Source organism: Scardinius erythrophthalmus (assembly GCF_964197995.2).
Source record: "Scardinius erythrophthalmus genome assembly, chromosome: 5".
NCBI lineage: Eukaryota > Metazoa > Chordata > Actinopteri > Cypriniformes > Leuciscidae > Scardinius > Scardinius erythrophthalmus.
In genome coordinates, this window is record NC_138225.1 from 30,942,151 (window position 1) to 30,965,933 (window position 23,783).

General features: G+C 38.3%; 1 protein-coding gene across 1 annotated transcript in view; it reads left to right on the forward strand.

Annotated features, from left to right (window-relative positions):
• The window catches only part of adamts3 (ADAM metallopeptidase with thrombospondin type 1 motif, 3), a 133,040-nt gene that overhangs the window by 65,365 nt on the left and 43,892 nt on the right, over nucleotides 1–23,783 (forward strand). The window contains exons 8-14 of the mRNA XM_081366561.1: nucleotides 3,922–4,027; nucleotides 5,779–5,922; nucleotides 9,338–9,470; nucleotides 12,578–12,691; nucleotides 12,776–12,921; nucleotides 13,801–13,976; nucleotides 18,185–18,318. Coding sequence (XP_081222687.1) covers nucleotides 3,922–4,027; nucleotides 5,779–5,922; nucleotides 9,338–9,470; nucleotides 12,578–12,691; nucleotides 12,776–12,921; nucleotides 13,801–13,976; nucleotides 18,185–18,318 — 953 coding nt within the window. The remainder of the gene's footprint in view (nucleotides 1–3,921; nucleotides 4,028–5,778; nucleotides 5,923–9,337; nucleotides 9,471–12,577; nucleotides 12,692–12,775; nucleotides 12,922–13,800; nucleotides 13,977–18,184; nucleotides 18,319–23,783) is intronic.

Genomic DNA, 23,783 nt, shown 5'->3' on the forward strand with positions numbered 1-23,783 from the left:
TTCTACTACACACACACTGAAGCACACGTGACACTCGTGGTGTTTTCAGTGTTTCACTGTATTGAGACATGATGTAGGCTACACATGTGCACTTCATTGCAGAGCTGCAATGAGAGTCACTTCACGAGAATTTCACCATAATTATTATTATTACATACGTACGAAATAATACATACGAGCGAGTCGCTCAAAAGGTGGCAGCCATGTTGCGCCTCGATCTTGAAAATACATTTGCCAAAGAGGGACATACCTGGAAATTCGCCTTTCGCGTTTTACACTAAGTGACACCGTGAATTATGTGAGGGGGAGATTACTCGCAACTACCGGCAGATTGGAAAGATTGCTGAAGATGGAGGATCACGCCTATTTTCGAGGACATGTAGCAGAGTCGCCAAGGAAGAGAAAGAGAATTAAAACGTCAACACGACAGGCAAATCAGCAAGACCAAAGTCAATATTGGAGTAACTTTTCCCATATGGAAAGAGCTCATGAGGAACAAAGATTTTAAAACGGACGCCGAAGTTGCCTGCTTTCTTCTCGACAGGTAATTCAGCCTATTTGTGTAAATTCAAAGTTTTATAGTTTCTTGTCTAACCATAGCATGGTTGTGCATAATGCCAGAACGACCTCTAGTATAACTTGCGTTACTTTTCCTCGCGTCAATGGTGAAAAAGTATTGTTTACCTTGTAACATAAATCTGTGCTGCAACGGATCACAGGTGATGAATAGTTTGAAGTCGAACTGGAAGCCATGTTAATCTTGTAATAATGCGGCCTCCGTAGGAGTTAAAATGCCCTCGGAATTGAAAGGAACAGAAACTAATATTCACTGGGTAGTCATACACAATTTCACCGCTAGATGGGGGAAAATATCACACAGTGTAGCTTTAAAACACACAGAAACTCAAATGTCTACAACCCACCAAAATAAAAGTTTGGTCTAACTCAAAGTAATTATGAAAGAAATTGCACAGTAAAATAATAATAATAATAATAATTATAATAATAATGAAATCTATTAAAACGTTATTTTAAAGGTATATTACACAAGTTTTCATACATGTTTTAATTTAAACAGTAAACTTGCCAAAACAATAATACCATTTTTTTTTTTTTCAAAAACACCATTTCTAAAAATAAATTTGTATTTGTGCCTATAAAGTTTTTTTTTTATTTTTTTTTTTATTTTTATTTTTTATTGTCAGCTGATAAAACCTGTGCTTCAGGGACCATATTCATATAACATATAAGGCTAAATGTAGCTCTTAACTGGCTGAGTTAGATGGTGATTTCAGTAGAAAATCAGTCCAGTCTCCCCAGCTGTAAATGTCATTGGCAATTAAAGTATTGTGTTGCTTATAATAAATTGACATGTTGATAACACTTAGTCTTTCATAATGCTCTCAATTACATGTCGATGCATACTGTATGCATTAGTGAGTGTGGTGGTGCTTATGGGGTGATGCTCTGGGATGGGTGAGTATGAGGCGGGGGGTGTATCACAGGCTCACTACAAAAAAAATAGACTACACCACTGGTACAGAATTCTGAGAACATACAGTGAGGAAAATAAGTATTTGAACACCCTGCTATTTTGCAAGTTCTCCCACTTAGAAATCATGGAGGGGTCTGAAATTGTCATCGTAGGTGCATGTCCACTGTGAGAGACATAATCAAAAAAAAAAATAATCCAGAAATCACAATGTATGATTTTTTAACTATTTATTTGTATGATACAGCTGCAAATAAGTATTTGAACACCTGAGAAAATCAATGTTAATATTTGGTACAGTAGCCTTTGTTTGCAATTACAGAGGTCAAACGTTTCCTGTAGTTTTTCACCAGGTTTGCACACACTGCAGGAGGGATTTTGGCCCACTCCTCCACACAGATCTTCTCTAGATCAGTCAGGTTTCTGGGCTGTCGCTGAGAAACACGGAGTTTGAGCTCCCTCCAAAGATTCTCTATTGGGTTTAGGTCTGGAGACTGGCTAGGCCACGCCAGAACCTTGATATGCTTCTTACAGAGCCACTCCTTGGTTATCCTGGCTGTGTGCTTCGGGTCATTATCATGTTGGAAGACCCAGCCTCGACCCATCTTCAATGTTCTAACTGAGGGACGGAGATTGTTCCCCAAAATCTCGCAATACATGGCCCCGGTCATCCTCTCCTTAATACAGTGCAGTCGCCCTGTCCCATGTGCAGAAAAACACCCCCAAAGCATGATGCTACCACCCCCATGCTTCACAGTAGGGATGGTGTTCTTGGGATGGTACTCATCATTCTTCTTCCTCCAAACACGTTTAGTGGAATTATGACCAAAAAGTTCTATTTTGGTCTCATCTGACCACATGACTTTCTCCCATGACTCCTCTGGATCATCCAAATGGTCATTGACAAACTTAAGACGGGCCTTGACATGTGCTGGTTTAAGCAGGGGAACCTTCCGTCCCATGCATGATTTCAAACCATGACGTCTTAGTGTATTACCAACAGTAACCTTGGAAACGGTGGTCCAAGCTCTTTTCAGGTCATTGACCAGCTCCTCCCGTGTAGTTCTGGGCTGATTTCTCACCTTTCTTAGGATCATTGAGACCCCACGAGGTGAGATCTTGCATGGAGCCCCAGTCCGAGGGAGATTGACAGTCATGTTTAGCTTCTTCCATTTTCAAATGATTGCTCCAACAGTGGACCTTTTTTCAGCAAGCTGCTTGGCAATTTCCCCGTAGCCCTTTCCAGCCTTGTGGAGGTGTACAATTTTGTCTCTAGTGTCTTTGGACAGCTCTTTGGTCTTGGCCATGTTAGTAGTTGGATTCTTACTGATTGTATGGGGTGGACAGGTGTCTTTATGCAGCTAACGACCTCAAACAGGTGCATCTAATTTAGGATAATAAATGGAGTGGAGGTGGACATTTTAAAGGCAGAATAACAGGTCTTTGAGGGTCAGAATTCTAGCTGATAGACAGGTGTTCAAATACTTATTTGCAGCTGTATCATACAAATAAATAGTTAAAAAATCATATATTGTGATTTCTGGATTTTATTTTTTAGATTATGTCTCTAACAGTGGACATGCACCTACGATGACAATTTCAGACCCCCTCCATGATTTCTAAGTGGGAGAACTTGCAAAATAGCAGGGTGTTCAAATACTTATTTTCCTCACTGTATTTTAACATCCAAATTAATTAACTAACATCCCAAATAAACGACTTGACAAACCGCAATGAATCTGTCATGTTATCTTGCATTCAGATGCCTGGTGTTTGGTAATGCATTCATGTAAGACACTTTTGGGAGGTCATTATTGCAAATCATTCTGATGACTTTGGCTCTTGCTTTTTGATTTGAGATGCTGTGCAATGAAATTGGTCCAGTGGTTAGTCCAGTTATCCAAACACATCCACTGTTGAGTTGAAGATATGAGCTTTTTTGCTGTGCATCGAGGGATTCGTTAAATGTGTTTCCGTTGTAGTTTATGCGCATATGCTATAACAGTTGCACATTTCACTGTATTGCACTTCGAACAAAGTGACTGTCATTGCCCAACACAATGAAATGTGGTGTAATGACAGCTGGTAGGTTGACATTGTTTTGGCACATGCTGTCACCTTTGCTGGAAAGACTCTAATTGGTTCCATCCCCCTCCAATAATCCTCAAATATGTATTTGAATTGTTAGTAAAATAGCCATTACATGTCATAACTAAATGAAAGAAACAGAAAACAATAATGAAAAATCAAATCTAATTCTCCTGGACAGCTCTTTGCAGAGTTGTCAGCATTACTCTTCTCAAAGAATTACAAGTACACCAAGCAGCAAGCTGTCAGACTGTAAAATCACAGGGCATGTTATGACAGAAAAAAATAAACCCTAACCATTTCATCTTCTCTGTCTATCTCTGTCACTCACTCACTCTTAGGATATGCCCCCGTCACTGGGATGTGCCACCCTGTCCGCAGCTGCACCCTCAATCATGAAGACGGCTTCTCTTCTGCCTTCGTTGTAGCCCACGAAACAGGACATGTGTAAGTTTTTAAACATGATCTTTTCAGCCATTTCAGATTGATGTTAGCTTTTGTAAAGTGTTTTATGTCACTCTGAACATTTGTGGTTTCACATTTGAATAAAAAAAAAAAAAACGTTTTTTGTAAACCACATGGAATGCGTGTTTTCAGGTAAATAGGCATAGCTAATGTACTTTACTGTCTGCTCTCAAGGTGAGGGCTCTATTAAGAGTAACACAATGGACGAAAGAAAAGGTTGATGCCTCATACAAGTGAACTTGCTTATCTTTTGTGAGGATATTATCTAATAGTGAAAAAGTCTCAGTATATTTAAGAAATAGATCATATTTTGTCCTTACTTCCTTGATGTAAAGTCAGTCTCTCATGTTGTTCAAAACAGCCCTCATGTTAATTTTTGAGCTCATGCTTGAGAGCCACTGTCTCTACAAGCCTAATTAGTCTTGCCTGTTCCCTTTTGTGGGTGAGCTTAAATTCCTTTTTTGACAACAGTTGCTAAAAGTCTGTAGTAATATAACAATCAAAGGGGTTTCATAAAAACCCACCACCTACACACAGATTAGTCATTAAGGCCAACTCCTTATCTCCTTCTCCATATTGAAACTATTGTCCAGGACTTCACCCTCTCAAACTTATCTGTCTCTATCTGTGTATCTCTTTCTTTCAAATGCCTTTATCCAGTTTTCATTGAGCACATGACAAAGAATGATAAACCATAATTACTCTACATCTTGCCACCATCCTACTGCTAGTCTTTCATTCAGTTTGGCTTAGCACAGACTGAAATAACATTTTATTTAATTCAAAGAAAGATGTCAGGGCCTCTCTCATTTTCTGGCTGGCAGCCAATTGATTTCTGCTTAAGCCTCTGTCCTTCCTCTTTCCATACCAATGCCTAGGCAAACTTATCCATCTGTTCGACATTAGTATTGCAACAATACAACAGTTATTTCTGGTTCTCGATACTGATTGGCTGATAGCCTTTTCCAGCCTTCACACAGTATCAGCACTAACTGTTTTACTGTTTGTATGACGACTGTCATGGCGGTCTAGCAAATCCACCATATTATTCACAAATCTACTGTTGTTGTGTCACAAAATGTAGTTTTGAACAGGGTTTTTTTTGGGCGAGAATGTAGTTATTTAGACCTCAAATATGTGACTCATATTAAACATAGTGCCTATTTTACAATTTGTTTAGACGTTTTCGGAGATTGAGCTCCAGGCCGACAGTGGCCTTTCAGCGCTCATGTACTTACAGACCGACATGCATTATGACATGCACATTTACACATTTAATAGACTTCTTTCAAAAACAAGAACTAATCTTACTGACCTCAGACTTTTAAGTACTAGTGTAGGTGTTTAGAAGTAGTATTGTTTGTTTTTCAGCATTTAATCAATCTCTTCTGGGCTTATTCATGTTTGATATTTAATATACATGAGTGAGATTTTGGTCCAATCAGATTTCATTGTGGGCGGGGCTATCCCCTGCAATACTGCAAAAATAACCAACACAGCTAGTTAGGCAAAAGATTCAGATCATCAATAGCATAGCTTTCATTGCTTTGTTGTGTATCACCTGGTTAGGTCACAAGGTCACAGTGTCCTTTTGTAATTTCATAACCATTAATGATGATGTTGGGAGATGAGGTGCATCCCTGTTTAGATATTACTATGCTAATTGGGGTAGAAAATGTTACCATTTCTGTACTCAAATGTCCCTGCTTACCATAATCATGCCTGATCTGTAGACTGGGAATGGAGCATGACGGTCAGGGCAACCGCTGTGGTGACGAAACAGCCATGGGAAGTGTCATGGCTCCTCTGGTGCAAGCAGCCTTCCACCGCTACCACTGGTCAATGTGCAGTGGCCAAGAGCTGAAGAGATATATTCAGTAAGTTCACACTTCTCTCTTCTCACACCTCTCTATGTTTTATCTAGAAACTGGAAGGCCTTGAATTTGTGTGCATATTTTAAAAGGAAAATGTCTCTTCACAGGTATGCCTTATGATCAGGGTGTGATTTGTGTAAAAAGCAGAGGGAGGATGTTTTTAATTTTTTACAATTTTTATTCATGAAAATAAATCAAGAACCACAGTAGGTATTTCTTGCAGATGTTAAAGTAACATTTATAAAATAATTTTGAATTTTAATGAAACAATATCGGAATATTTAGACAAAGTTTAATGTTTTAATCCATTTTTACATTTGAATTCTGAGTGATTTACATTTAATAAGATCGAGATTAGATTAGTTTACAGATTACCTCTGTACCTCTTGTTGGTTTCATATGGATTACATAATCAGAGAATAGACCTATCTGTTCATATTTCAAGCTTTCTATAGACATATTTCTTATCGTGACTGAGGCAAGTAGCCTAGAGTTTCGGTTTATTTTTGTGACGCACTGCTGTCCAGGGAGACGATGGCAGAATATGCATCCTGTTTGTTTTCTTTATTTTACAAAAGCACGTGAGTGTACATAAAATTAGACATTTACAGTTGTTACGTACCCCTTTTAAAAAAAAGATCTAGGGGTGAAAGGGGTGTAACAAATAAACGGTGGGGAGAGACTGAGAGAACTGCCGTCTCCAAGTCCCAGGGCTGATACACAAGAAAGCTCAGTAACACCAGTTTGAGCAAACAAACAGAGGTATTTATTAAACAGAATGTGAAAAAAATACTTAAGGCTTCAGGAGGGGAAAGGTCAAAACAACAAACAAAAATGTTCCTCTGGCTAAGTTTTTATGAAGTAACTTACCTATCAAAAGAAAATAAAAATAAATTACAGAGATGCTTCCCTGACTTCCTCTCTAACTTAAACACAGGAGAAAAAGGGTAATTTCTAAAATAAATGACATCCACCTCCCTACAAGAAAAAAGATATTCCACATCCACTTAAACAGTTACAAAAAGAAATAAAATAAAACTGAAACACTCTGCTACTCCAAATAACTTCACATTAACACTATAGGTGAAGCAATCAACAAACACGGAGATAGATCTCAATAACTTCAAGTTAACACTATAGGTGAAGCAATCAACAAACACGGAGATAGATCTCAATAACTTCAAGTTAACACTATAGGTGAAGCAATCAACAAACAAAGAGACAAGAGTTTAAACCAGAGCTTAAACTGCAACGCTGGGACTGGAAGATGGCAGTTGCAAGGATGGAACACCTCAGCCTCTCTCACTGGACTGCAGCTCTGCCGGTTCCTTTATACTCCAGCTAACGAGCTCAAAACAGGAATCAGGTGACACTCATTAGCCTGCCAAGCAGAGAGAGCAGGAGGAGTAAAAAGAGACAAGATCAGTCTACCACACACACACACAGAGTAAACACAATTGTTAATTAAATCATATGACAGAATAACTTATGTCCCTATGGACGTAACACAGTTTACATTTACTTACTCTTATGTGTATGACCAAATAAGTTTTTTAAGTTCTTGCCACTGTTATAAGAAAATAAAATAAAAAATCCAAGGGAACGGTCCGGCGCGTTCGGGGATCGCTAATGTCACATGCCAGAATAAAACCCGATTTAAGAACAATGCGTAGCGCCACTCGGCATGGTGTGCCAAAACACATATTTATAAACTTCAATATTTCATACAAAACGATCAGAAAATGTTTTGTGACATTTTGAAAAGATGTGCATGGATTAAGGCAACTGGAACCAGGATCGTAAATTAAACGCACAGTGTCATCTCTCATCACACGAGCGGAAGTGCTAACAGTTCTGATTTTATTGTTGTTTAAAGGTGCGTGTTGCATAGATTTCAAATCTTTATTTTATATATTTAATATGGTCTTTTGATGAAGGAGCATTGATTACTGTTGATGGTACTGAAAAAAAAAAAATTCCCCAGCGGGGATAAAAATAATTCCTGAATTAGAGTCACCAATAGGTAATTTGCTGCGAGAAAGAAGTGCGAGATCAAAGGGCTTTTATTTAACTGGTCAGTGGATCGCCGTGATATCTGACAGTTTACATACAACATGACCAACAGAGATTACTTCTAAAACAACCTGTAATTGCTGCTTTAGCCATGATAATGATGATGTTTAAAAAAAAAAAAAAAAAAAAAAACATGGCCATTCACGTTTTTTTCCACAGATGAGTTCTTAGGCTTGCTCTGCACACTGTAGTCATTCTTTATATAATTTCTTATATAATGCTAAAAACACTCTTTGTTTTCTTAAAGAGACATTTGATACACAAAACATATGAAACCGGATCAGAAGTTTAATCTTTGGGTGAACTATCCCTTTAAGAAAAGATCATGACAGTTATGTGAATATGAATTGTCAATGAAAAAAAAAAAAAAAACTGTTATAAATGAGATGATGTGATCCAACAGCAAACTTCTCTCATCTGAGACCTGTTACATTATGATCTGGGCTAAAGGTTGTGGGTTGTATTTATATAATAAACCTCTCAATTTGAGGTAATTTATTCATTTGAGGCCTCACTGATTCACTCAATCATTTCAGAAGGCATCTATAGTGCCACTTGAATTTATATACTGCTTAATGTTCAGGGTTACCTATCATGACTAAGTGCTGATGGGATATAACTTACTGCAGCCAATAAAAATTAGATATTGAGTAGCTCTCTATGACAGGAAAAGCCTTTTCACTGTTGTCTATTGAGTTTGAAGTGGTCACTATTCTCGGTAGTCTTGAATGATTTTTTCATTCACACCGAGCAAATCGACTTGTTCTCAGAAGAAAATCTGTGTTTACCAATGCAATAAATTTGTGTGATCATTGTGTTTTACTCAACTCTCACATCACCTTTAACCTAAACAGTGCTCATGAAGAAATGCTGATAATTAAGAGCAGACAGATTTATTTCTGATAATAAAAGGCTTCACTTTTACTGAAAATCCTTGAGGAGTTCATTATTGGCCTATTGTAAATGGAAAAACCTCTGAAGAGCCTTTTGAAGTTCAAAATCTCATTCTGGTTTGAAAGTTTGAAAGCACTTTCTCTGCATGTCTTGGCCTCACTCAGAACTTCATGATATTTAACATTTACTGTAAATTATCTATTGCATGGAGATTAGGAAATGTGATTGTCCTTTCTGGGAGGGTTCAAAATGAGTTCCGCTTTAATGATATGAATCATATGAATCATCTAGAATGTATGAATCTCATTTTCATTACACCATTCTGTCCAATTTAGGCTTACTGTTTGCTACCAAACTTTAAAACTAGCTTCCAAAGTGTATAGGGCCATTCATTAAACACCTTTTCTGGGTTTACTCAAACAGCTGTTGTAACTTTGTTTGTTTTTCACAGTTCATATGACTGCCTGCTGGACGACCCCTTCAAACATGACTGGCCGCAGCTCCCTGAACTTCCCGGCATCAATTACTCCATGGATGAGCAGTGTCGCTTCGATTTTGGTGTTGGATACAAAATCTGTACTTCAGTGAGTTTAGCTGGAGGCAGTATTCTCCCTTGACATATCTGATAAATGTCAGTCATTAAACCAAGCACCAAAAAGTCAATCTCCTAAATATTTCGTATTTTAACCAATGCTCATTAAGGTCTCTGTCCAAGGTCTTTTAGCTGGAAGTGCTTCAAATATTTTTTATATATCTCTATGCCAAGTTTCTCTTGTAAAAAAGAAGGTTTTAAGAAAGACATGGATAATTATTCAGTATTAGTTTCTGGCCTTAAAATATATATTTTTTAATGTTCTCTTAACCCCCCAAACCCTCTGCTCTAATTACTTTCAAGGGCGAGATGAATATATGCTGCAAAGTCCCAATCACAGGTACAGTGTTAGGGAAAAGAGCCCCACACCTGGTTTATGGCCTGAAACTGAGAACCAGCAGATGGCAAGATGTTTTGCATTCTGTGATCAAAGGCTGTAACACTAGTAAACAAGAACACCATGCTGTGATCCTTCCTCCCAGCCCTCTGTCATGCCTAAACAATCTGTTCCCAGCTGTACACCATAGCCTGGCAAAAACTTACACCCTCATGAGATGTTCTATGACCCACCAATCATGCTTTAAATAGTTGTCTCTCTGTTTCCCATTGTCAGTGTCAATAGAAACAATTAGATCGTAATGGGATTGTAAACAAAACATTTGTCAGGATTAACTTTTTGTTGCTTCTCCCATCTGCAGTGCGACATTTTATTTAGCTCTCTGAGGAGTTTGTGGTACCAAAAGAAGTAATTTTGCAGCAAAGCTTTTCCATCTTTTACTCCATAACAAGCTGTTCTTAGATTCTGAAGTGATGACTGACTGACATGGCCTGTTGATGGACACTGCTGTTTTAGCATAGACCCATCCTGAGTGAGCTATACACAGTCCGCCATTGTTTCGACGCTGGAGCAGGTTTAGACAAGAATGTCTGAAACGATTGAGGTGTTTTGTTGTTGGATGTAAGAATGAACATAGCAGTCTTCATTTACTCCCGACCAGGCCAGCTGAAAGTCTTGCCTGGTCCCGGGACGAGATAATCTTAGATGCCACCCCCAAAAAACGTTGACGTAAACGTTGGCTCGTAAACGTTGGCTGCGCTGTTTCATACCTTGCTCTACGTTGACTTCACTAGTTCCAGCTTCACCGTCACCACCTTTTTTTAAAATATTTGTTTAGAAAATCTCTAAGGCCTCTATTTTCTTCTTCTCTTTTCTTTCCTTTTCTGAGCACCGGACTTGAGCTGATCGGACATTTTGAGTGTACTGAACTTCAAATCAAATGACATCAAATTTAATGAATGCTGACTGTTGCCTTGAAGCTTCAAAAAGGGTGTAAAATGAATGTGTTGGTGTGTTTTAACCTATTTTTGGGTGAACTATTACTTTAATTTATATGCAGTAAAATCACATTGAAACAGAAGTAGTGGCAGATCCTTTTTTTCTGTATTGTTAAGGGTCATATCATTAACATTAACATCCAACATACATGATAAAGGAAAAAGAAAAATATATAGGTTGGTACTTTCATCCATCAGATGTTGCTTGGATGTAGACCTGAATGTGAGCTTGTGGTCGATTGTAAGAAAGGAGTGGGGTTTGTGGACTAAATGTTTGATTGGAGAGTTAGGATATTTCTATTTACACACAGAGGAATTGTTCTCAGTAAGTCCAATCATTTGGATTTTTAGAAAATAGACAGGGTGAATTTCCATTTCATGCCAACTTGAATAATACAGGTACTGTATAGTAATCGATATTGGCTTCACCTATTGGTTAAATAAAGCAATGAGCCAGTGACATAGCAGACAACTGATATCCTTTAGTCTAACTGCTTGCCAAGGGACTTGTTAGAGAGTTTAAATGGAAGTTCATTTATGCCCTTAACATAGTGCCGTTTCTCCCTTGGGCACATCCGTCCATTTATTAACCGTATGTCTGAATCTTCCTACTCCACACGACATTGCAAATAAGCAGAACTGTTTTGGTAAAGCACAATGAGAGCTTAGAGATGAACCTTGTATTTCAGCTGTCATTCATTAGTTTCCTCTTCCAGTCTTGTGTTACAGGCTGGCATTTTAATTATTTGTTTACATTTCTGTGTATTTTTTCTCAAGAAAAAATATATTGCAAATATGAATTGTATTTTCACTTATTCGCATTGTAATGTGTATGCCACATTCTCCTGCAGCGTTTAATGAAAGTAAATGTAGTGAACAGAAGTCCAGCTGTGAATCAGCCTGGAGTGGACAACGTTATCATTCCTAAATGTTCCTAATGTTTTCATCTCATGTGCTTTAAACTCACAAACAAATGTGTAAGAAACCACAGCTGATGTGAATTAGAGGAATAGTCCAAGCAACAACAACAAAAACATCACTATCATGTCATTCCAAACCTGTGCGACTTCCTTTCTTCTGAGATATAGCAAACTGTTTTAGTTCCCATTGACTTCTATTGTATGTATGTATATAAAATTCAATGGAAACCAAACCTTTTTTTTTTTTTACCAACATTATTCAAAATATCATCTTTTGTGTTTTGCTGAAGAAAGAAACCCATACAGGTTTGGGACATGAGGGTGAGTAAATTATACAGACAAAATTAAAATTTTTGGGAGGATTATCCCTTTAAGATAAATAAAATACTCAGAAACTCAAATCCTATTTGGTACATTTTATTGTGTACACGATGGTGCGCAATGACTATTTGTTCCTTCCGACTAAAAATATACACTTTTTTTTTGTTGACTCAGATTGTGGCATTTGCAGTAAACAGAAAATACAAGCCCCCCAAAAAGTCTGTATTCTCTTTTCTGTTCTTAGATCCATTTCCTGGGTGTCTAGCAGTAACACTAGCTCCAGAGTGGCACTGGCAGTCTCTAGAGGGAAAATCAATTCAGTCTCTCTCTCTGTTTTTTTTTTTTTTTGAGCTTGAACACGTTCCTAAGAGGAAAAGGATTGTCAGGTCTTATCTCTGGTGGAATTGTAGTTTTGTAGCTTGGCCAAAAAAGTTCAAAAATCTTCTAAATTTGTCTTGCCAATTAATTCTCTCTCTCTTAAAATGCCAAGCATCCGACCATGGGCACTCTTCTCTCTCTTCAGTTTCGCACATTTGATCCATGCAAGCAGCTTTGGTGCAGTCATCCAGATAACCCTTACTTCTGCAAGACCAAAAAAGGGCCACCATTGGATGGGACTGAATGTGCACCTGGGAAGGTAATTTCATGTGTCCACATTTTGCTGTGCCTATTTTGTCCTGTTGTTCCCAATTTGATTCTGTCTCACACCTTCCCCTTATAGTGGTGCTACAAAGGTCACTGCATGTGGAAGAATGCCAACCAAGTGAAGCAAGATGGAGCCTGGGCCGCCTGGAGCAAGTATGGCTCCTGCTCTCGCTCCTGTGGGACGGGCGTCCGATTCAGAACCCGCCAGTGCAACAACCCTGTGTATGTTATCTACTGAACGCACAGTCAGGATTGCTATTGAGGCTTACTGGCACACTAGAGTACTCTTCATAACCAGATTCAGTTATCATATGGATGGCTGCAGTTTCTTAAAAATGAAAAGAACTATCTGTCTAGCAATAAAGCATACAGACAGCAGGGGTGAACATGATTGACACTATCCAATGATAGGAAATGTCAGTCACAAACTTTGCATTATCCAGTAAGGTTAGTTTGTTCTTTATTATTTCAAGAAATCTAAATCATGCATGAAATGATCTGATTACCTGTTTGCATCTCTAAATTTATTTTTTGATAAACATCTGCACAGGGTGTTTTTAATCAGATAGGGCTGCCGTCTTTGCTGTCTAAGTGTATGTTTCTTTTTGAAGTAGGGGTATTATTTTGCACCAGAAAAATGAGTGGATGCTTCTTAATTAGCATGCATGCTTTGAGAATGAAAGAAGCAAGAGAACTAGGTATTTTTTTTTTTTATGCCAGCACATTAGTGTGCTAGAGTATTGGTTTTAAGGACCTGTTAAACAGCATTTGAGTTGAACAGATGTTCGCACTTATAGAAAATATGCATGAATGGAATTTAAAGTGAGGCTTGTGATGTTGTCAAAATTCAATCTAACTTTTGCATCGGTTGCCATTCGATCCAAACATTGCTTAGCTTTTCTGAATCTGGATCTAAATATTTTATTTGGTGAAAGAAGGGAAAGATGTGTTTCTACTATCTGTTTGTGCCAGACTTCTTCATTGAAGTGATTCATTTAAACTTTGTTTAGATTAACTTTGGTTACTGACTGCTTTTTAAACCACATACTTGTATAAAGTACTTTGTTGATCTTTATTTGATTCTTATCTTTTGTCTGTTAGTCCATCTAATGGAGGTCAGGACTGTCCAGGGGTGAACTATGAGTACCAGCTGTGTAACATTGATGATTGCCCCAAACACTTTGAGGACTTCCGAGCACAACAGTGTCAACAACGCAACTCCCACTTTGAATACCAGAACACTAAACATCACTGGCTTCCCTATGAACACCCAGACGGTGAGTTTTTCCGATTTTAAAGCAGTGTAATTTGGGGAAATATGTAACAGTGCCGGGTCCTAGAGTTTGATTGGGCGAGTGACATTCCAAGAGCACTGAAATAGTGCAAAAGTTCCTGACAACTTTTTCAGGAGCCTTGTTCTATATTTTTTTTTTCCATAGGAATTTTTAAATTGTCTGTGTTAAAGGAATATTAGCCATGAACCAAACCAACCAGTACAAGATAAACCACAACTTTCCTTAGTGTGTGCGGCTCAAGAAGCCGTTTAGAGTGCCCTCACACACGAGGTGACAAAGTGTCATTTTAAAAGCTTTTGTCAAACTTTGCACTTTCTGCTGTTGCTTCATGTTGTGTCCAGTGCCATTTATTGCTTTAACCCACAAAATGAAAGGACCGCATTGTCCAAAACTAAAGCCAGTGTGAGAAATGTCACTGACAGCCATTCCAGTTTAAAAACACATATTTTAGCATTTATTATAATAGATACTGCATTTGGGGGATTTGGGCCATACGCCATCTATGCTTACCTTTTTTTCAGCTGTGCTTTTTGTTTAAAAATATTTTTAGGGACACAGTAAAAAATTTAGGGACAGGTGAGGTACGTTTTTTTTAAAGACTGCAATGTTGCTGTATCACAATACGTTTCGCTGCAAAGGTCTCTTATTCAAACAATAACAATGTTGTAGCTTGATAATCCTGTGAAGGAGTTTGGAATAATGGGGGTCATCTACACAGCCGATGGAATCAGTCCGATGGGAACAGAAATCATGTTCATCACAGTTCATGCATGAGGAAGCACACTGTTTTTCTTGGATTCTTCAGGAGTAAAATCGACAACCAAGGATAATGAGGATATGCAACTTTGACAGGCGAAGCAAAGATACGGACCACTTCATTGGTTAAATGGTGGATTTCTCTTGATTTAAACATTGGTGGGTGCATGGCCACTTTCACCCAGGTCCAGTGATCTGAAACGCTGGCGGTGTTGTTCAGGGGTGAGGCCGACCCGCTGAAGGATGGCTCTTTTCAGGTCTTGGTAGACCCGGAGGTTCTGGACCGGTAGCTGCTAGGCCACCATCTGCGCCTCCCCCATCAGCAGGGGAATGAGGCACTCCGGCCAATGTTCTTGTGCCTCGGTGGTCCTCTCAAAGAGGTCCAGGAACGCCTCCGGGTCGTTCTTGCCATCTTCATGAGAGGCACGTGTGTGGGTTGTGCAGGTGCAGCGGCAGCTGGTTTTCCCCCGGCCCGAACCTCCCGATCCAGCTCACGGCCCTCCTTCTGAAGGCTGACGGATTTTGCATAACGGCGGCTGCACTCTTCTTTCCTCCCGGGTTTCAGCACAAGTGTGATAATGTTCTTTGGAAGTAAGGAAGAAGTAAGAGTTGGTGTTACTGAGGATTGTGGGTTTTTTATTGATCTTGGCACAGGTTCAACATAAAGCACACTGCGCTACGCATAAACTCAATCTCAAAATAAACACAATCTCTCAGAGCTCTCCAGAGCGTTCAGTGCACCCACGAGTCCTCAGTCTGTCTCTCTCCCTCCAGCCACCTTTCCTCAGTGGCTTTAAGCGGTCTCTCCTCGCCAATTACTGCAACAAGCTCTCAGCTCTCTTTCTTGGGTGCAGACCTCGCTGAACCACACCCCCCTCGCCACAGATGGGCAGCGAGTTCTTGCCCCAAACAGAACCATACTACCAATCCAAACTGTATGCTAATTGTCAATCATCTTTGATGATAGTGGTCCTGACAGAATTGTCTACATTACCATGTTAATATTCAGACACTATATGACTTAATTTCATTGCATTCCATTACTATGTGCTGAATTCTGTCGTCATTTACTTGCCCTCATGTTGCTCCAAACCTGTATGACGTGACATGATGACATGAGGGTGAGTAAATAATGAAAGAATTTAAATTTTTGGGTAAACTATCCCTTTGAAAAGTAAACTTCTGTGCTCTTTTCCTGTTGACTTGGATGGAACCAAGTAGCCAGTTGCAATGTGAAACCTAATTTGCATATGTTAAAGGGGGGGTGAATTGCTGTTTCATGCATACTGAGTTTTTTACACTGTTAAAGAGTTGGATTCCCATGCTAAACATGGACAAAGTTTCAAAAGTTAAGTTGTACGTTTGAAGGAGTATTTTTGTTCCAAAAATACTCCTTCCGGTTTGTCACAAGTTTCGGAAAGTTTTTTTCGAGTATGGCTCTGTCTTACGTAAGATAGGGCGGAATTTCCTTATATGGGTCCTAAGGGCTCTTCTCCCGGAAGGGCGCGCGCGCACCCGTAGACCACCAAAGCGAGAGAGCGAAAGCAGTACCTCAGCGCTGTGCTCGCTGCAGTCACAGGACTTTGTTTGTTCCCTGCATTTCGACGATGATTGTTTTATAAATAAGGCCCAGTTCGACGCCGGATTTAGCAGTCCCAACGATAAAGGTTCACGGTCGTGCGTTGGAACCGCAGGTGGTGAGTAAATCTCATAGACAAACTGCTTCAAATGTCTCTGTGTTGTTAGCTATCGGTACGTTAGCACCGCCCACACGGCACGCCTCCAGCCGCTCGGTTTTTCCGGAAAGACTCGGTACAGCCTATCTTTCTTTTATAAATTTAATAAAACTAAAGACTTTTTGGAGATACGAAGGATGCAATAATACTCTACAGGTACTCAAGGTTAACATGAGATTGACTGAAACTGAGTGTTTCACCCCCCCCCCCCCCCCCCTTTAAATGTTTTAGGGAGTTATTCTAATGTTATTTTTAGAGGTGGGCATAGATTTTTTTTTTTTAATCTAGATTAATCTAGATTAATTTTGAAATTAATCTAGATTAAAATGGCTCATTTGAATTCTGCCGAAGGCATTCAGAATATGTGTGCTACCCAAATAATGACTATAAAAGTAAGTCTTTGAGAACGGGTTTCTCAAGCCAGGTGGCACATTAGACCAGGGGCTCATCTCCTGTTTCCAAAATGCATCACAAACTGCTTGAGAAAGCTGTTCTACTCATAGACTGTAAAAAGTTACTACTGTACTGTTACCGTCCGTAGGCAACATTAGGTAGGCCTATGTTATTATCAACTACTATAGGCTATCAATTAGGGATGGGCGATATGGCCTAAAATCCATATTGTGATATACATTGCAGCCTCTTGCGATAACGATATTATAATAAAACCATTTCAGAACAGGTTACACAGACCCTGCTAAACAACTGCTAAAGGTTTTTTTTTTTTTTTTTTTAAAGGGTGCATGTAGTTTTGAGAACATACATACAACATAATTTTGCAGATAAATAAAATTTAAGTACACTAGCTGCAGAGACTTAAGTAGGTCTAATGTTTATTATGGCTTGGAGCTTATGAAACCCCAAATTTAAAATTAGAATATTCTAACTGATGTCTTTTCAGTTAAAAAGAAACACAACAACGATTCTTTAAATCGGGCGCAGACAGAGATTATGTTCTACACCACTCAGATATATTGGGAATAATACGCGCGCGCTGGTATTCAGTGATATGTTTCGTTTTGAATTCGAGGTGGTAGAACGGATTAGTCGTGTGTTAACTTACCGAACTGTTACACCACACAGTCTACGTCGGACGGCTTAAATCCGAACCAAGTCCAAATAATGGATGTTGCACCGATCTTTTACACCAGCTTTAACTTTCAGCCGTGTTTACTTAAGATGACGACGAATATGATGCGGTACAGCCGGGTGTTCCTCGCGGCCGCGGGTAGATTGCGTCATCATAGCTTGTGTAGCTTGAGCCAGCTCCCAACCCAACTTGGAGAATAGATTAACGGCGATATTTTTTTTATCGCGCGATAAGAGTCTCGCGTTAACGCCGATAACGGCCCACCACTAGTTATTTTATATACGTTCAAGAGTTCAATAGGTTGTCAGATGTCAGACCTCTGCTAATATTTCACATTAGCACAAGTCATTTTTAATGCACTTGAATAATTAATTGGTTCAAAGCTTGTGTAGATCAAGACCTGTAAGAACACATTTATTTTAATTTTGCTTGAATATTACATTACACTATTCTTTATGCATTATTTCATACCAGTCTTACTGGTTGAATATTATTGTTTTCTCATAACTTAATTTAATGTTAATAGACCTATAGCAGACAACAATGTATGTAATGTAATTTGTGGTCTTTCTTATTAAATATTTTTTCATGTTTTTCTATATTGTCAGCCAACAAAAGGTGTCACCTTTATTGCCAGTCAAAAGAAACAGGTGACGTGGCTTACATGAAGCAGCTGATGCATGATGGGACAAAGTGCTCTTACAAAGACCCGTACAGCATCTGTGTGCGTGGAGAGTGTGTGGTAAGTGTTTGAATAGCATTATCCATTAACGTATTTCACGGTTGAATACTTACTTTTGCAGATATTAGAACTGGTGCTAGTGTGCTAAAACTTAATTAGCCCAAATTAAAATGAATAATATTATTGTTTTTCTCAGTAAGATTTCAATAATATAATGGTGTGTAACAATGTAATTAGTTCACAAAACTGCCTCAACAATCATCTACTTCAAACAGAAGTGAATTTCTTTGAAAGATTTCATGTCATGAACTTCACAAACTTTTGATAATCCAGCCACTAGATTATCTTCTGAGTCACTTATAATAAACCAGTGTGGTATTGATTGATTGATTGATTGATTGATTGATTGATTGATTGATTGATTGATTGATTGATTGATTGATTACTAATAAAATCCTGTGCACTCTGACTCACAGAGGTTGTGTAGCAGCCAGCCATGAATGAACCAGCAGATTTTCTGCATCTCTTGTCAGTTTAATGTACATAAAATTGGCCGTGAACAGTCCTTGTGCATTTTTATGATCATGCTATCTTAGGCTGAGGCTCACTTTTAAAAATCAGTATTATTCTCTTTAACTCTTTCCCCACCATTGACGGAATTTTCCATAATTTATGACACAACACTTTCCCACCAGTGATAGAATTTTCCCGGCCATCCATGTTTTCACTGTTATACGGTAGGGGCGCTATTATGCATCTTCTGAAAGAGGACCGGATATTCAGGTCAAAACACAGGTGAAAAATAAGCAGAAACAAGTGATGAAAGCATTGCTTACACACATGTAAAATAACGCAAAACATTAAACAGCATACAGATCATAGCTGCCTAACATTACCGAATGAAATGTTGACCCTACAGGACTATACAAGTTTTGGGGGGTGGCATCTATGCTTTGATCATCGTTTTGAATCCGATCTGGATGTAGTTGTAACAGTAGATCCACTGGAGGCAAGTTGTAGAACCCAAATGCAGTTTATTAATACACTTCAAAAGCAAGATCAAACATAAAACAAAGGTATGGTGTGGCATGAAACTCAAGAGATGGACATGGACATGGACATGGACATGGACATGGACATGGACATGGACATGGACATGGACATGGACATGGACATGGACATGGACATGGACATGGACATGGACATGGACATGGACATGGACATGGTGCTCACCAACAGTGGTCACAGGGAAACAATACTTGACAAGGACACATGGCAAACATGAGGGCTTAAATACACAAAAGTCCAATTACTGAACAAGACACACCTGTGCACAATGAAACAATGAACCAATGACAACATGACAACACAGAACACATGGCAAGTGTGAAACATGACTGACATGAAACATGACCCCAAAACAACCTGTGACAGTAGTCTTTGACAAAAATGTGATTTTCTCAGCGTTTTACTTAAAGGTGCTGTATGTTTTTTGGAGAAAACTTTTTCACTCTAAAAATACCATAATTTGTTATCATATATTGAGGAAACATGCTAAGTTCACATACTCACTTAGCATGAAAAACACTTCTACAGCCAGTTATTTTACTTTGAAATGTGCGTTTCCAGGCTGGACTGTTTGTTATTGTTTTGGCCTGTGATACTGCACGTTGCCAATTTGCCTATTTTCATTGTCCATTGCGCTTGTTCCTGTTGCGTGTGCTCAAACTGGCAACCCATGTGAGCGCTGTCCAGTCTGAGAAGCAGGTTGCAGAGAAAGGACGATCACTGATATTTTTAATTCGACTGCAGTACCTATTTCGACCACTAGTCATTCTTACATACTGCACCGTTAATGTTGCTTTTTTTTTTTATGAAACTTACCCATATTTAAGTGTTGATAAAAAAGAATGCATGAAGATAGAATAAAATGTTTTTGTTGTTGTTTTTGTTTAAAAGCAGAGGGTCTGTTCTTTCTTTTGATACATTGCATGTTCCGATATTTGTACAACAAAATATTCTGAGGCCATGAAAGTAATGTGAAAATTATCAAAAATGCTGGTGCTGGCTGGCAATACATTTTTTTTTTTTTTATTCTGGCGGGGAAAGAGTTAAAAATCTATTGTCTATGGTCCATTGGCTTGTCATTTTCTCCCACCAGCACAGAATTTGTATTTTCTTACTTCCAGCTTTGACTTTTTTCTTTTTAAAATTGATTAAGATATCAATGCTAGTGTCAATGTTTGTGGTATCTTGCCGTTTGATGTATTGCCTTAATCATAATTGTGCCGCACAACACCAGCATGCAGGGTAGATGGACTTTATCTAGTCTGATATTAAAGTAGACATCTTACTCACTGTACTCACAGACATGTGAATAAGGCCAGTTAGAAAATTATTGCACACTTCTGAATAGGTAAAATGAGTCTTAATTTTAAGACAAATCTGTACTTTTTTTTTTTTTTTTTTTTTTTTTTTTTTTTTCCTGTAAATTTGTGAGTTGGCTCTGATCACAGTGCAGTGTGTATAGGATGAGTGCCACTTAACAATGAATGTTGTTTGAAGAATGAATCTCTCCAGATGGGGTTGATAGAAGTAAATTGATTTTTGTAGATGGACAATGAATAGTGATTAGCTTATGGGAGCAAGTGATTGATAGTGTGTCAGCTAGTGTACAGAGGCTTTAGGATTTATTTGCAGATATCTAGCACCTTTTTAAAAGTTTTGTTCAACAGACGGCTGTTCAACAAACGGCTGTAGTGTCTCATATTTGTCAATGTCAGTAAATCTCCATACCCGGTAGCCGGCATCATTGGGGAATATAAATAGTGCGACGAATCGACGCATTTCACGAAAATAGTTAGGCTGCTAGTTAATAATTTACGCAATCAACGTAATCGATTATGTCGACGCGTCGTTCCAGCCCTACTTCAAATTTTACAAAGCCCATGATAACTTTTGTTAACTCTACAATAAGTAAAAACACTTCACTAGCAAATATACTCTTCGACAACGATGCCATAGGGTGTTTTCACACTTGAGTCCTCTTTAAAAGAACCAAACTCAGACTCCTTTAAGTGGACCAAGAGGTGAACCAAGTGAAAAAGGACCCAGTTCTCTTTACATTCACTTTGTCCATGTCCCTGAAAGAGGACTCTGATCCTTTTTTGGTCCACTTAAGTAGGAATGTGGTCTCAGACCTCTTTGTATACTGTTGCTTTTTGGATCTAGTCCAGTTCAGTGTTTGATGGCTGACCCTATGGTTTTTCAAAATAGCGATTTCCGGTTTCACGATAAACCACGATAAAAGGTCTTGATGGTTAGTATTATAGTTTAAAATTTAATTATCATTAAAACCGTGTTTGATCATCGCGATTTTAAAAACTGTCCAGTTAATCATGACCAGCCAGCAGCAGTCTGACGCACATGCAACGTTGTTTTTTTGTATGAGAAGACATGGTGGAAGGCAGTGACAGCGTTTGGGAGATTTTCAGCCCTCTAAGAGGACCAAATCTGAGGTGTGGTCATATTTTGGCTTTTACAAAAGTCCTGAGGGAAACTTAATCGAGGATGGTCACCCTGACTGCAGAACATGCAAAAAGAAAGTCACTGCAAAAGGAGGAAACACTTTAAATCGTGACCACCACCCACTGTAGTATAGCAAACGCAAGGCAAGTTAACACCCTGATGAAGGCATGTAACCGCAACGCGTAGGTGTACTTCTCACCAATTTTTTAAGTAAGCCAGGAATGAAATAAAGGCTTTTTAACTTTTTTCACTAACATTCGAGTGCCATGGAATTCTTGTCTTCAGAGATATACTATCCCACAACCAAAGAGCAACGATATTTTATACACCCCATGCAGCACTTCTTTTTTGCATTAAGCTTTGAAGCAAGGCAAGTTAACTTTGAACTCAAAACCAAAACAATTTCTGGAAATTGGACACAAAATATTGTTTTGAGTTGAAATATTTTATCTCACTTGTAATAAATGCAAAGCGTCCGTGAAGAAAAGTTTGCAGCAAGTGGCTTTGAGTTAAGAAGAACTAACAACTTCAAACAAGACTAATGGTGACAATTAAGCGATAATTGTACATTGTACACTTAATTCACCATTTATTTTATTTTTTTGCTACAGAAATAATTCTATAATTATTATCTATAGAATCAATAATTCAGTTTTCAAATCTTACCCATTTATAAATCCGTTTTGTGCAGTGTACAAAACAATCGCCCAGACAAGATGACCACTACAACATTATATTAGTATTAATACTAAAGTCCTCTGAAAACACTGATAAGCATGATGGCAAGTTGCATTAGAATGAATAGAGAGAGTGTGTCCTCTGTCATACAAGAGACATGGATGTGCACTGTTATAATGCGTTGCTATTGACAAGGGTCATTAAAGGAATAGTTCAATTCAAAATTATAATTCTATCATTTACTCTCCCTTAAATTGTTTCAAACCTGTGTGAATTTCTTTCTTGTGCTGAGCACAAAAGAAGATATTTTGATAAATATGTGTAACCAAACAGTTGATGGACCCCATTAACTTCCATAGTACTGTAGAAGTCAATGGGGTACATCAACTGTCTGGTTACCGACATTCTTCAAAATATCTTCCTTTGTGTTCAGCAGAAGAAAATAATTCATCCAGATTTGAAACAACTTGAGAGTGAGTAAATGATGACAGAGCTTTAATTTTGAAGTGAACTATCCCTTTAAAAGCAAGGATATGCTGCAGAAAACAGAATCTTGCTTAAAAATGTGCATAGAGCAGCTAATTTGATTTGTTGTTTGTTGATTTTCAAATGCAAAACCTGTTGAAAGGTTTTCAGTGCGTTTACCAGTTCTTTTGGAACATTTACATCTCATTTGATCAAAACTGTGATAATATTGATAATTGTGATAATTTGTGTCACCATAATTGTGTTATGAAATTTTTATGCCGTTTTATCTCTACTTCAAAATTGAATCCCTTTTACTTACATTGTATGTGCCTCACTAACACCAGGGGGCTGTTCCATAAACCAAGATTAGAGTATAAGCCAGGCTTATTTCGGTTAGTCAGGCTTATTTTTGGAAGATTCGGTTTCATAAATCAAACTTAAAAAAGTTCAAACTCAGTTACCCCGGCAACTTATGCTGGGAAACTAGCCTGGTCCAGGGCAGGCTAACTGTCAGGCTAAGCCTCAGTTGTTACACAGATCCTCTAACACTGACCAATAGGAACACAATGATATTACCACTGACACTCTCTCATACCATTATTGGACTTTATTGACCACTATTAGTCCAAAAATAAATACACAGTATACAGAAAATCAACTTAAATAAGGCTACAATGATAAATTAGTCAATATAGACCTATATATATATATATATATATATAGATAGATAGATAGGCCTAAATACAATATATATATATATATATATATATATACAGTGCTATGCATAAGTTTAGGCACCCATGCTAAAGTTGACTAAAAAGAGGAATAAAAAATCATCTTTTGGAAATTGA